The sequence below is a fragment of the Cyrtonyx montezumae genome, unplaced genomic scaffold, assembly GCF_038088225.1.
Source record: "Cyrtonyx montezumae isolate F1298 unplaced genomic scaffold, pur_monq_1.0 scaffold_2, whole genome shotgun sequence".
NCBI classification, from domain to species: domain Eukaryota; kingdom Metazoa; phylum Chordata; class Aves; order Galliformes; family Odontophoridae; genus Cyrtonyx; species Cyrtonyx montezumae.
Genome location: NW_027071936.1, coordinates 55213121 through 55226391, shown reverse-complemented (window position 1 = coordinate 55226391; position 13271 = coordinate 55213121). Strand labels below are relative to the sequence as shown.

Genomic DNA, 13271 nt, shown 5'->3' with positions numbered 1-13271 from the left:
TTAAAACTTTTAACTATCACTTTTTTCGTAATAACGCTGCTAAAAACATAAAATTCCTCTTTTCTGAACAGTCAGACTACGTTGTTATAACTTTCCATAGAAAAGTTCAAGTAGATAAAACTTTATAATGCTTTGCATGTAAGACAGACTTTGCTTTTTCTGAAGTCCAACATGCTTTACAGAATACAGCTCGAACTCCTTCCAGTACAAAACGAATCAGCACCAAATAGATAAACAACACAACCTAACATTTACAAGAATTCAGAAAACAAAACTGCAGGGTAAGAGCACTAGCTCAACTGAAAGAGTAAGCAGGAAAAAAAAATTCACAAGAATAAATGATGCAATGGTATGCGGTTTGGTATGGATGTATGAACAAGCATTACTACAATTAAAAAATCATAGCAGTAGTTTGTTTGGTTTTTTTAATTACCTTTATTAAGAGACACATACCTCATTTGTCTTCTGCACTTCCTTAGAATCATCTTCAGATGGCTCATATTTCTTTTTCCAACTATCTTCAACATGCCTGAAACAGGTATTCAGACAAGCAATCAGAAAAAAGAGCAACTCAAAATTAGCATGACTTTGTAAACTTTCTGCTCTTAAAGCTGAAGACAAATGCACACTGAAATACTGAAGTAGAACATTGTTACAAAACTTCTGACTACATAATCTGTCCAAACAGACCTCATAGATGCCCTTCGGACCACACTGTTTTAAAGCAGAGAATGTCAGTATGACAGTATTAGTACTACAGTTGTCCCTGTAAAATAGTTACAGATTTATTTATTTATTTATTACAGAAAAGGAAAAAAAACCCACTCTCCACTTACAATAAGGAAGAAAACTTGAAAAAATTACACTTACCTTTCAGAAACATGGTTCATTTACTATAACTACACATATGTAGATAGTTACATATGAGTGTCCAACCAAAAAAACATGCAAATTATACTTTATATATACATACACAAGCAGTCAATTACCTTCACTACTATCAATCTGATGTTTGCCCTTTAAATCTTACTTCCTTAATGAAGTCAAGAAACAAGGTAGTAAGGGAATGAAAATGTAGTAATGGAATATTTGAAATAGAAACACAAAACAAGCCAAACATGACAGAATACAAAACATTAAATACATACTAGGAAAGTTAATGGAAATACAACACAATTTTTTTTCTACTAGATGCACAAACATCTAACAGCTGTCCATTCTTGTATCTTTTTATTACTATTCTGTGCATGAAAAGTCACACAAGGGCTGCTAACTTGCAGTGTATTAAGCAGCCATAATTTCATACTTACTAGTAACAAAGTTATCCAAGTATCTTAGAAAGAAATTGTTTAAATAACTACAGCCATCTGCAAAGTTGAAGAGAATCTATTTGATCTATGAAAATAAATTTTTGAAGACTTCACTTCTTTTGACTGAATACACAAATACCTTGAATCTCTTTTTCTTTTTCTGCTCAAGGCTACTTTTTTTTCTAAGAATTTCTGTTCTTTAAGCACATCCTTAATGCTGGTACCAGTAGCTTTTGACTCAAGACTTCTTGCTGATGGTTCTTCCAAGTTCAAGCCACTTTTTCCTGAAACATAATACACACGTGGTGAAATAATTAAGTATGACTTCATGTTACTGCTTTAGCTATAAATGTTACTGAAAGCAGTATGGAGAGTACTAAAGTGTAGCAAAGAATACTAATGTATATTAGTATGCAAGAAATATAATCATAAATATTCAAGCAATATAATTACGCATATAGGGAAACCTGAAAACAGATTTTTACATTAGTAATTTGAATTGTTCATTTTTTTGTTACTTCGGTATTAAAACATAGGACTTTCAAGAGAAATGAAGACAGACCTAATGCCATCATTTTATCCTGAGTGTTACTTTCCCTTAAAAGAAGACCTTAACTTAATTTCAGCTGGGATGTAATTGTTTTCTTTAGAGTGTCTGGTATAATGCTATGTTTTGGTTCTATGAGAAAAATAATGATAACACACTGATGTTTACAAATTGCTGTTAAGCAATGTCATACAGAGTCAATTTTCAGCAAAGTGCCTAGGGAGCTGAGAACAGAATCAGGACAGCAGACTTAAACTGGCCAAAGGGATATTCCACACAATGTGACAACAAGAGAAAGGAGTTTTTAAAGGGAGTTCATCTCTCTCTCTGTTCTGCTGCTTGGAGGCTAGCTGAGTATTGATTGGGGGATGGTGAGCAACTCCTTGTGTATTGCTTGTAATATATATTTATATTTTTACACACAGACACACATATATACACTCATATACTTGTCATAATTATTTGCCTTTTCTCTAAGTAAATAGTTTTATTTCAACCCATGAGTAACGTTTTTTTTTCCCCTCAATTCTTTCCTCCATCCTACTGGGAAGAGGAGGTGTTAAACAAGCAACTGTGTGGTTGTTAGCCACCTGCTGGGTTAAACCAAAACAAACTAAAAGAAAAAAAAAGAAAAAGTTAATGTTAATATATTCACACCTTTAGCATTTTGACTTCCACTTTTCAGAGACTTAGTTTTTTCTGCAGTTTTCTGTTTACGTTTCTCTTCAAGTCTTTCTCTATTCATTCGTCTTCTTAGGAGTCTCTCTTCTTTTTCTTTGGCCTGGAGATACACAAGGAAGAAAAAACAATTTATCATTAGGTCAGTGAATATTCTTCAGATATATAGAAATTCTACAGAAAACATAATGCTTTGGCTTGAGGCAAAAAAAAAAAAAAATTGGTAGTACTTTGAAAGCTTTACGTCAAAGTGAACAGAATCCTCAAGTACTCCTGTAAGGTGAAACTAGCTGAGTCCCAAAGAGTTTCACTGCTGCTCAACACTGCAGATAGAGACCAAGACTTTTTCAATGAAGATACCTAATTTACATAAATATCTACATAAAAGAAAAAAAGCAGAAAAAACCCTACACCACATAGGCTTATAGGCATTTCCTTGCAGACAACCTTTTTCTTCCCCCAGATATAAAATAGAGAGCTAGGTATAACTGCTTCAGTACTGGTTTTTTTTTTTTCCAGCTATATTAACCTCAGCTATATGAGTCCCCAGCATCAGCTGGTTCAAAGAACGCAATCCTAGAACATGCATTTAGACAAAGCAGAAAACTCTAGAAGAACTGCTGGTTCCTGCTTTGCACGCTTCATTACAGAGGAAACATACTTAAACCTCTCTTCTCACTGACTGCAGACATACTACAACTACTGACTTCAGGGACAGTGAGAAATGCATTTGTAAAGGAATGATATTAGGAAGTAGGTTGAAGTAATTAGCCCTGGCCCATACTGCAGAAAACCACAATGATGGCAAACCATAGGCAGATAAAAGCTACTTCTTCCACATAAATTCCCATTACATATATTAAAACCACTGTGGACAATTTTTGTTTTGTTCAGGTTTTCTTTCAGTGTGTCTGCAGCATCTTCCTAATTTCACACTTCCTAATCTTGACACTTAATGACACAAGCAAGAATCATAGAGAATTGTAGGGTATAGAATGTAAAGAATGAATGCACATGTGAAAAGCTTGCACATGCTTAATAAACTCTGTATCAACACCAAAACACCGTTCATTTGAGAGTCAGGGAAAAGATGTCAAAGCCATTATTTATTTTTTTAAACCTCCATCAAAAGCCTTTTAACTGTACTCAATCAAGTGTTTCCCTGGAGTGCATTGCTCTAAATCATGCAATACTGGTTAAAGTCTGATGAAGGGACAGAGGTAACAGGAAACAAAACTAAACTCCCCGTTACCAACCAGGGCCAAGTAAGATGTGAAATTTCTGTGCTGGAAAGTCTAAGGATTTAAGACAGTGAGCAGTAAGACTCAAACTTACAATGGACTGACGGCGTTGCTCTACAGTTCGTTCATCATCAGAATCACTGAAATACTTGGAGTACAAAAAAGGCTTATGAACATAAGCATGACGAACAGGCTTGGCTTTCCCATCATTCAGTTCATTAGTATGAGGCTTTGTCTTATTTTTATTGTTTTTCTCCTCCTCATCTGAAAAGTTAGTTAAGTGCATGGAGAGATTAATAAATTAAGGCAGCACTTTCAAGATTACTTTTGAAGAAACAAGCCACCCCAAACTTAACTTATTTTTTTTAAACATAGTTCAAAATACCATTAAATGACTAAAACCTGAAACACGCATTCACTAATGTATGTACACTGTTCAGCCAAAAATGATTTTAACATGATAAAAAGGAAAATAAATTATGACAAAGGGCTTAATCATTGTACTCAAAATCATGTTGCTTTATACGTACAGTATTTAGCCACTTTCAGCACTGCATAAGAATTCAGAATATTACTTTTGCTGTGTATTAAACTAAGCTTCATTCCTACACCAAAAATTCGTACACCATTTAAAAACTTAAACTACACAGGTTTGCTGAAAATACATAAACATAACATTTGTTTACACTAATGCAATATCATCTGAGTAAAACTGAAACAGATTTTATTGATCAGCATTGATCAGCATTATCAGAGATGGTGCAAAGGCACTTGTGCTTCATATCATACAAAGTATTTGTACCCTTGAAATATACTTCAAGCTTGTTTTCACTGCATGCAATCTGTCATGTTTACAGGAAACACCAGAGAACATACAAGTAAATGAGTGCTTCTACACAGTATTTTTAGAGCAGAAAAGATAAGCTTGGAGTAATATCCACAGAAATCATTAAGAATCTGTGATCTGGTCAAGACAAGGAAAACTACAAAACGTAACCCAGCCAGAGAACAGGTTTAGTGTTTCCCAACTGTCAATGCTAGATAATTCATGTTTCTTCTGCTGTGGCCAGGTAGAATTTGAATTTGGGAATGTGATTTTCAAATCTAAAGCTTTGAAAATAAAGTCAGCAGAGTCAAGTACAACCAGTACTAACAAATCACTTCAGTGATTTCAGTTATGCTGTATTTCTGGTAGAAAGGAAGGTAAAAAAAATCTCATTGCAAAGCCTCATATCCATCACTTAAGTGGTTCTATTCTCTATGAAATACTGTAGTACAAGTAAGATTTACAACATTTAGCACAAATAATACTATTACAAAAAAAAGACTCAAAACACGCCTGCTATTCGTCTTTCATGATCGCATAAATACTATTAGTCCACATTTAAAATCTTACAAGTACAACAGAAAAAACTGCAAAACATCAAATTTGTTAGAGAACGTACTCAAATGACAAAAAAGTTGCATATTGTTTCTTGCAATTTTACCACCACAATTAACAATCTAATTGTTTTACCATCTGATGTGATCTCCCCCTCCTCAGTACTGTCAGAAATCACAGGTTCTTCTTCACTTTCCTCTTCAAAGGAAGAAAGGTCACTAGTATGGACGGAGCTGACAGTGATGTCACTGAGTACATCCATATCTGAATCTATTGATGTATGTTCTTGCAAAGGAGAAAAATACAGAAGTTTTAATACAGCAAATTGTATTTGAGAAGCTTTTTTAAAAAAAAAACAAAAAACAAAAGTAATTTTAACACTGAAAACAAAGCGTTAAGAATAAGAAACAGCAAAAGGAAAAAAAATTTCAAAACCTTGAACAGCTGAGCAGGAACTCTGAGATCTTGCTGGAATAACACACGACCAAGGAAGCATAAACTTGAAGAATCAAAGATCTAGGCTTCCTGATTCATGTACCTCGCTGAAAGGAGATGAGCCACGAGCTAACTGTGGCTAGTTTGTCAGAACGAGCAGAAAAGATACATTTCTACATACATTCTTTCCACTTAGATTACATACTTTCCACATACATTTCTAATTCAGCCCCTGAATCCACTTTAACACATCCATATTTTTAAGAAAGAGCACTGCTCATATCATACCTTCTTTAGTACTTTCAGATGGTTTATGCTTATTGCTATTTTTTTCTGGAACTAACTGTTTCACTGGTTCTGACTCTTTCACTTGTTTTTCTTCTTTTGACTTAGTAGTATCATCACTTTTCTTCTTGTCCAGTTTCTCTTTCTTTTCTTTTCTTCTTTCTTCTGGTTTCTTTTCACATTTATCTATTAATTTACTCTTTTGATCTTCACCCTCCTGTAGTACTTCTTTACTTGTATCCTTAATGGTAATAGATGAACTATTGGCATCTTTTGCTGAACTTTTTATTTCTTCACTTTGGCAAGGAAGCTCATTTGAATCTTCACACTTCACAAACAGTTCAGCTCCTTCTCCAGAAAGATCAGAAATTGCTTTCTCTTTATCAGGCAAATCTTCCGTGTTTCTCTCAGTGATACCATCAACACTCTGCTGAGATAACAGTCTTTTTGCAGCTTTGTCACTGTTTTTGGAACTTGAATTTTCTGTTGAAGCCCTGGCAGCACTTGCTTCTTGGTTCAGAGAAGTTATTGTTTCCAAAATGGACATTGCATCACTAGCTACATTGCCACTAGGAGCTGTAGTAGAGACACCTTGAACAGGAAGAAAGAAAATAGTTTAAGATAGAAACTATCATTTTCCATTATGGTAATGTTTAAAAGAAGTAGCCGTTTAGACAGAATGATAGTGACATCAAGAAAGTCAAACGAAAAAAGAATTACTACTCTATTTAAGGCAAATAAATTAACCAAAAGGATTGACTAACTTTGCATCTAGTGATTTCAGTTAAAAAAAAAAAGAACAAGATGTTACATCCTCAAGAAAAAGCAAGGATTGTCTATGAGAAGGATGCTCAACTTTATCGTCATTAGGCTAGGGAGAAGTACAAAACAGAATACTGCCAAAAGCACAAATTCTACATCTCCTCCCCCTAGTATCTCCATAAATTATATCAGAAATGGACTCAGTTTACTGCTTATACAACAATACAGATATCAAAATACTATATTACTTTCCCATTCTCTTAAATTGAACTTTAAGACAGATGAGAAAGGGTTAACTGGACTAGCACTGGGAGCTGCACAGCTGGCTTGTTAACCCACTTACTTTAAAGGAAGCGGGCCCCACAGGAAAAGAGCCAGGATTTAAATAAAGGGTCTGGTTACAAGTAGATGAACTGCTGTGGAGTCTCTTAGGAAGGGAAAGAATGGACAAATACCATCCGAAGTGTTTAGAAGCAGATACAGGGCAACAGAAATGAAAAACAAAGTAAGTGATGTGTTTATAAACAAACTAAGGATTGGCTAATTTACAGCAGAACTTAAGCTCCTGAGAACCTTAGCACACAGTGACAGAATTAAGACAAATGTCTTCCAGATAACCTCTTTTGATCTACGAAAACATTAAAAAAAAAAATCAAAACATTCTTTTTGTATTGCTACGTTTCATCCGATCACACAACACCTACAGGGCCAAAGCCTAAGACAAACTTTCCTCCCCACAATAAATTGGTCCCCTGTAAGCTCAGGCAGAAGTGACAAAGTGATAACATGATGACACCTCTCTTTTCTTCTAACTTCATAACTGTAACAAGAACCAAGTATTATTGCATTCTGCCTGGAGCTCAGCTTCCAGATATGGACACCAATGATTCTGTGCTAGCAGCAAACCTAGTCAATGTCTCCTTTCTTAAGGAAAGCAGACTTTTGACAGTAGACTGCTAACAGAAGTGGTAGAATACCTTGCACTGCAACAGATGTGTCTGTTTTCTCCTCACTTGGAGCTGTACTGGGGCCTGCTTCCTCTTTGTGATTCAGTGTTGCTAAAAACTCATGGACAGCTTTTTCCACCTGAGGTCTGAATGTGTGATTGATCTTTGGGTCCACAACCTGAGAAATAATTCTGTCAATTCCAGATTCCAGCATTCCGGACCTGCAACAAAGTGAGATTTATACTTAAGAAAGTGACTTTTGGAGAACATGTTAATGACTTATGTTCATTTAGAGATCACATAAACACCCTTAAATAATTCATATGAAGCACTAATGTCTTCTGAACATCGCTCTGGTATGTATTTAGTCTGTTGTCTCTATTTCCACAGCTCTAACACCTTATGAATTAAGAATTAGTCTAAGAAATGAACTAATCCAACTGTATGCAACTGACACAACAGAACAGTCTGTGGCTGTGTCATTACTGGTTACATCTACAAACATTAGCTAACTGTAAAAGTATATTTTGGGAAAAAAAATTAAGAAGGAATCTGATCTTATCAACTCCCACGGCATAAAACAAATACATTTTGGATAGCATGAGAAACAGATTAATACTACATAATTAATCACTGTCCTAACTCACCTTTTGAGCAGCGTGACAACTCAAAGAGTCTGTACAGCTTTATAGAACACCTTTAATCTTAAGTAACAAAATTAGTGACAATAGAAAACTTTTTATCTTAGGGTTTTCTCTACATAACTGAACACACTTGTTCACAAATCCCTCATGTGACCCAATTCAGCAACAAAACTCACACTACTTAAAGAAACTTCTCAATGCTTCATGACCACTTTTTAAGAAATAAAACTAAAGGAATATTAACAGAATAATCAAGCGTTAGGTAAGTGCACGACATCATACTGCTGTAAGAGCAGTTTCCACGAAAGCTCTTTTCCTCCTAGGCCAATTTATTACCCCTGATATTAGCAACTGGGTTTATTACTCACTACGAAATAGTTATAGTTACCCTGAGTTGGGATGTCAGAAACAAGCCTTCCATCACTAGGTCAGCTAGAAAAAAGATAAAGTAACATTTGCAGCCTAACTCTGACTAATGCTGATGATGACCTGCTAACTGGAATAATACCACTTTTTGCTTAAACAAACAAACCAACCAACCAACTTATCTGTAAGACTCTTTCTCTAGAAGTTTACTTTCAACAGGCAGCTTGCAACTGACCCACAGCCTCAGTCAGCTGTCACAGGATACCAAGAATCATAAAACCATGACCCAAGAGCATGAGCGTATTCCAACAGAAACCCCACAAGTATCACTTACTTGAGAACCTGCTGCCTAATGTTATTTCTCAGCTGGTTCTTGTTGAGATGAGGGCTCCAGGTATGAGTGGCCAAATGGTTGCAAACGAAGTTATCGACACGCTGTCTCAAATTCTGATAGGCAGGCTGAGAAGAAAAACAAAGCACAAGACGACAGAGCAGTTGGATGACGAGCGGCCATCCCCGCGGCGGTTGGAATAGCCACAGGCCTCCCAGCGGCCCGCCGCAGGCAGCAGCCGTTCCCGGCTCCCTACGAGGAGCGTTTAACGCGCGCTACCAACGGAAAGCTCAGCAGCAACAGCCGCGCTCGCGCCGCCGACCTCAGAGAGCGCGGCCTCAGCTTCGCACCAAGGGACAGCCCAGGAGAGCCCCGCGCGGCCGCCCCTCACCCGGCCCGGAGAGCGGAGCAGGAGGCTCCCGGGCACCGCCGCCCGCCTGCCCGCACCTTGGTGTCCACGTCGGCCAGGCAGTCGCGGCGGAACTGGTCGAAGAGCCCCTGGCTCTTGAGGTGACTGACGATCATGGAGACCAGCTCCGGCTCCGCCGCGCCGGCACCAGCCCCCGGCAGCGGCGGCTGTTGTTGCGGGGGCGGCGGCGGAGGCGGCGGCGGCGGGGGCTGCGGGTTGCTGGCCATGGGGGCGGCGGGGCTGCGCGGCCTGCGGGGAGCGCGGCTGCCGGCTCTCCCGGCCGGGCCCCGGGACGGGGCTGGATCCCGAGCGGCGGCCGCGGCGGCTGTGACCCCGGAAGCGAAAGGGAACGGAGGGAGGAAGCGAGAGGCGACCAGAAGGGAAGCAGCGCCGCAGCCGAGAGCGGCGCCATCGGCGCGAGGCGAGCACTGGCAGCCGCGGGCCCTTTAAGGGGACGGAGGGGGCGGGGCCGCCGGCGGCCCGCCGCTGCGAGGCCCCGAGCCGGCTGCGGCGGCGGGAAGCGGGGCGGAGAGGGGTTAGGGCAGCGGCCCCCGCGTTGCCCGCGGCGCCCGGCCGCGGCCGGGCCGCGCCCGGACGCCGCGGGCAACGCGGGGGCCGCGGGGATCCTGCCGTCGCTGCCATCCGCCGCCGCGCTGCTGCGTGCTCTCCTTGCCCCGCCTCTTGCCCCGCCCCTTCCTGCGCTGGCCGCCATCATGGTGGGGGCAGCGCCGCGCGCTTCCTCCCTTGGGCGCGGGGCGGGGCCACGGCGGCGGTTGGGGGCGGGGCTTGTGTCCGCTGCTTCCGCTGCCGCGTATTTCCTTCTAAGTGATGTGATGAGTGGAGATCTTGTTCAACTACTAATGTTCGTCGTCATTAAAAAGCTGTTTGACCATAAAGGCTAGAGATCTCAGGACTGTGACAGCCTCTACTGGTATGTGCCAGCATGAGGTCTGTGGGATCTGTGACATCCTTTCTCGGTCGCTGACTAAATGTCTACATTTTTGTAAATGCTTTTCTGATGTTAGAAATTGTGTGTGACCATAATAGTGGATGAAAAATCCAGACATTGCTAGTAAGTTATCAACATCATAAAAGTTTTTTTTTGGTTAAGAGAAGGCAGCAAGACTTACATTCATATACATACATACATATATTTCTATTTTCAAGAAAAATAAATAATAATGCAGAAAATGAAAAAAAAACCCAAAACACCCTTTTAACAGCACAAGCAATATATTTGCTTCACAAAACAGCAGACCACTGACACACAAGATGTCACAGTCTGCAATACCTGTGGTCTTTGTCTCAAACTGTGTTAATGAATATGCCATGAAAGACAGTAGAGAACAGGAAGCCATGAATGAGATTTAGAAATTTAAGGGTTATCGGGGTTCAGTTATGCGCAGTGGTCTGAAACTATTGTAACAAGCAGTCCATCATCTGATTGATTCAACAGCTTGTTCTGTGCTATGAGTATCCTTCTGTCCCAGGTTACACACAACTTACTCACTGTTGCAGGCTTTCTAGTTATTTTATTTACCAAGCTAAGTAATCCAGCAGTACAGAACATTAATCCTAAATGGTAGCTGAAGATGGCTTTTTTTGTTGTTGTCTGGGTCTGACTGTATACTGTCCCATGGGAAGATGCTGTAAGAGAAACTAAAAGCTTTTTGTTAATAAAACAACAATTTAAATTAAACTGAATTAAGCCCTCTGTAATCTCTGTAGTGTTTTTACAAATAAGGATACACAGAAGAGTGAGCTGGGAAGAACTCAGATTTCATCAGGAATGGCTGAAATACCTGAGCAGATTCTTGGGTAGTAAAATCTCTAAAACTGCCTAACACCAGCTAGAAATTCACCCCAGCTGAATGGCTCAGTTCATCTTCTAATGTCTGTTCTTTGCACCATCTGTGTTATTGTTGCTCCATTTTGTGAGGCTTATTTTCTTTCACTGTGTGGCTTATGTGTTATTGTGGCACAGTAAACCACTGAGCCTTCGGTGATGAATTGCTTTGTTGTAAAAACCTGCATCCCTGACGCATAAACAGCATATTTCATGATTATCTCTGGGTAAAAAAGTGTCTGATTTTCTTATGCTTGCTGATACAAGCAAGCTTAATACAAAAAGTCAAAATTACATCAAGAAAATTACGTCAAAAAGTCAAAATTGCTCACGTCTGTGAGCAATCACTGTCTAGTCCAACCTGTTTTGAAACAGCAGAAAAATGGTGCCAGAATTGATGAAATTTTATGCTTCATCTGTACAGCAAATCTGGCTTCAGCTGAGCTGCAGCATGAAGTGCTCAGGTTGAAAGACAAAAACGTGTCCAGGACATGTGCTGTATCTTTAGCTGTGATGTTATCAGATAGATATCCTAGTGCAGCAATAGTCTTGGTGTATGAAGTTCTTCGTCTGGCAGATATGATTTTGTCATCCTTCCTGCATAACTAAAAACACTTTTGTAAACTCTTTGTTGTTTACTAAAGCGTGCTTGAAATGCTCTTTCTGCCTTCACAACTGTGTTTGTCACAAGTGTTGTTAGTGTTTTTATTTGTTCTAGCATGCATGAGCACATTTAATTTTTTTTCAGGTGGCACTGACTAGCAGGGCCTATGCAAAAGATGAAGCTTGCTAGCTTAAGTGTATTACTGAATGGAAGGGCAAATGTATTTTGATGCAGTAGGTGGCTGCCTGTCCAAAGGCAAGCTTTTGGCAGGCTAAGTGCTGGAAGAAATGAAAACACTGGCTAGACAACAATTTCTGAAATGTTGAAAGAAATGCTTTTATTTAAACTAGCCTGACATGACCTTGGTGCTTAAACCTCTCTTACTTTTTAGTCACTTCTGAAATATTCCTTGAGAAAAAAACTGAAACTGCAAGAGATCCTAGTCCTCATGCACAAACTGAACAGAGTGATTGAAGTCGGTGACAGTTTAGTTCAAGGGAGGGCACACATTGTAGCTCCTCAAAGTGGCTAGTCAAATAGATAAACTGCAGTGTGCTGCAATAATACTAAGGCTTTCATGTTCAGTAGCTAACAGTTTTTGGTTGTATTTGCTGGCTTAAAGTTGACTGGATAAATTTTGAAACAAATTCTGTCACATTTCGACAAACGACATTTTCAAATAGTTTTTCTTTGATGCGAAGAGAAATGAACTCATTTTCGTAGCTTTAAGATGTAAAAGTGCTTTAAGCTTCTGACTGTAACTTTATCAGAAAGGTTAGTTTTTTTTCTTCAATTTCAGACCTTCAATGTGACATCCAGTTTGCACATCGTGCTTATAAATTAAATTATTTTTCAGGTACAGCTAAACCCCTTTTCCATTTGTTCTCATTTTATGTCTCTGTTAAGGCAAAAAAAAAAAACGGATTTCTTCATCCCAAAGTTTTGTGAGAAAGATGAGTAGAGCATGTTTGGTGGATGACATGTGAGAGCAAGAAAGATTACTGCCATAAATAGCTTCTCTCCACACAGTTAATTGATTTTTTTTCTGTTACATGAAAGAAGTCTTCAATGGCAGATAGAGTTGTGACCTGACCATGAGGGGAGGGTGCATCTACATGGCCATGGTGGTGACTTAAGATATGTTTCTTTGTGTTGCACTCTTCCATGGTAATGAGGAGACAAGTACTAAAGCTTTCTTACTTCTTCACAAGTAATCAACGACTAATTGATGCAATATGGCTGGGATTGATATTGGCATCTGAGGAACTGGACATCTAGCTGCTGCTAACTTGATTGATGGTCTCAGTATATCTTTTTTGTTCCTCTTTTTTCCTGCCTGCTGAAGAATTAGTGCTTTATTTCACCATTCACATGAAAAACATTAGACTGAGTAACTGTGCTCCCTGTAATAGATGTTTTACTTTGCTGTTTGTTTTTGACTGGAAAATACGTGCTTCTATTTGTGTATAAGGAGACAAAGAAAAA

General features: G+C 39.2%; 1 protein-coding gene across 3 annotated transcripts in view; it reads right to left on the bottom strand.

Annotated features, from left to right (window-relative positions):
• BOD1L1 (biorientation of chromosomes in cell division 1 like 1) overlaps positions 1-9782 on the bottom strand; it is a 35403-nt gene extending 25621 nt beyond the window's left edge. For all 3 annotated transcript variants that reach the window (XR_010622162.1, XM_065735769.1, XM_065735771.1), the window contains exons 1-9: positions 9375-9782; positions 8931-9055; positions 7617-7807; positions 5881-6468; positions 5293-5442; positions 3871-4040; positions 2515-2638; positions 1450-1594; positions 454-529 (exon numbers count right to left, since the gene is read on the bottom strand). Coding sequence is in view for 2 of the 3 variants with exons in the window: in XM_065735769.1 (XP_065591841.1) it covers positions 454-529; positions 1450-1594; positions 2515-2638; positions 3871-4040; positions 5293-5442; positions 5881-6468; positions 7617-7807; positions 8931-9055; positions 9375-9563 (1758 nt within the window). In the remaining variant the exon portion in view is untranslated. The remainder of the gene's footprint in view (positions 1-453; positions 530-1449; positions 1595-2514; positions 2639-3870; positions 4041-5292; positions 5443-5880; positions 6469-7616; positions 7808-8930; positions 9056-9374) is intronic.
• Between the last annotated feature and the right edge of the window lie 3489 nt (positions 9783-13271).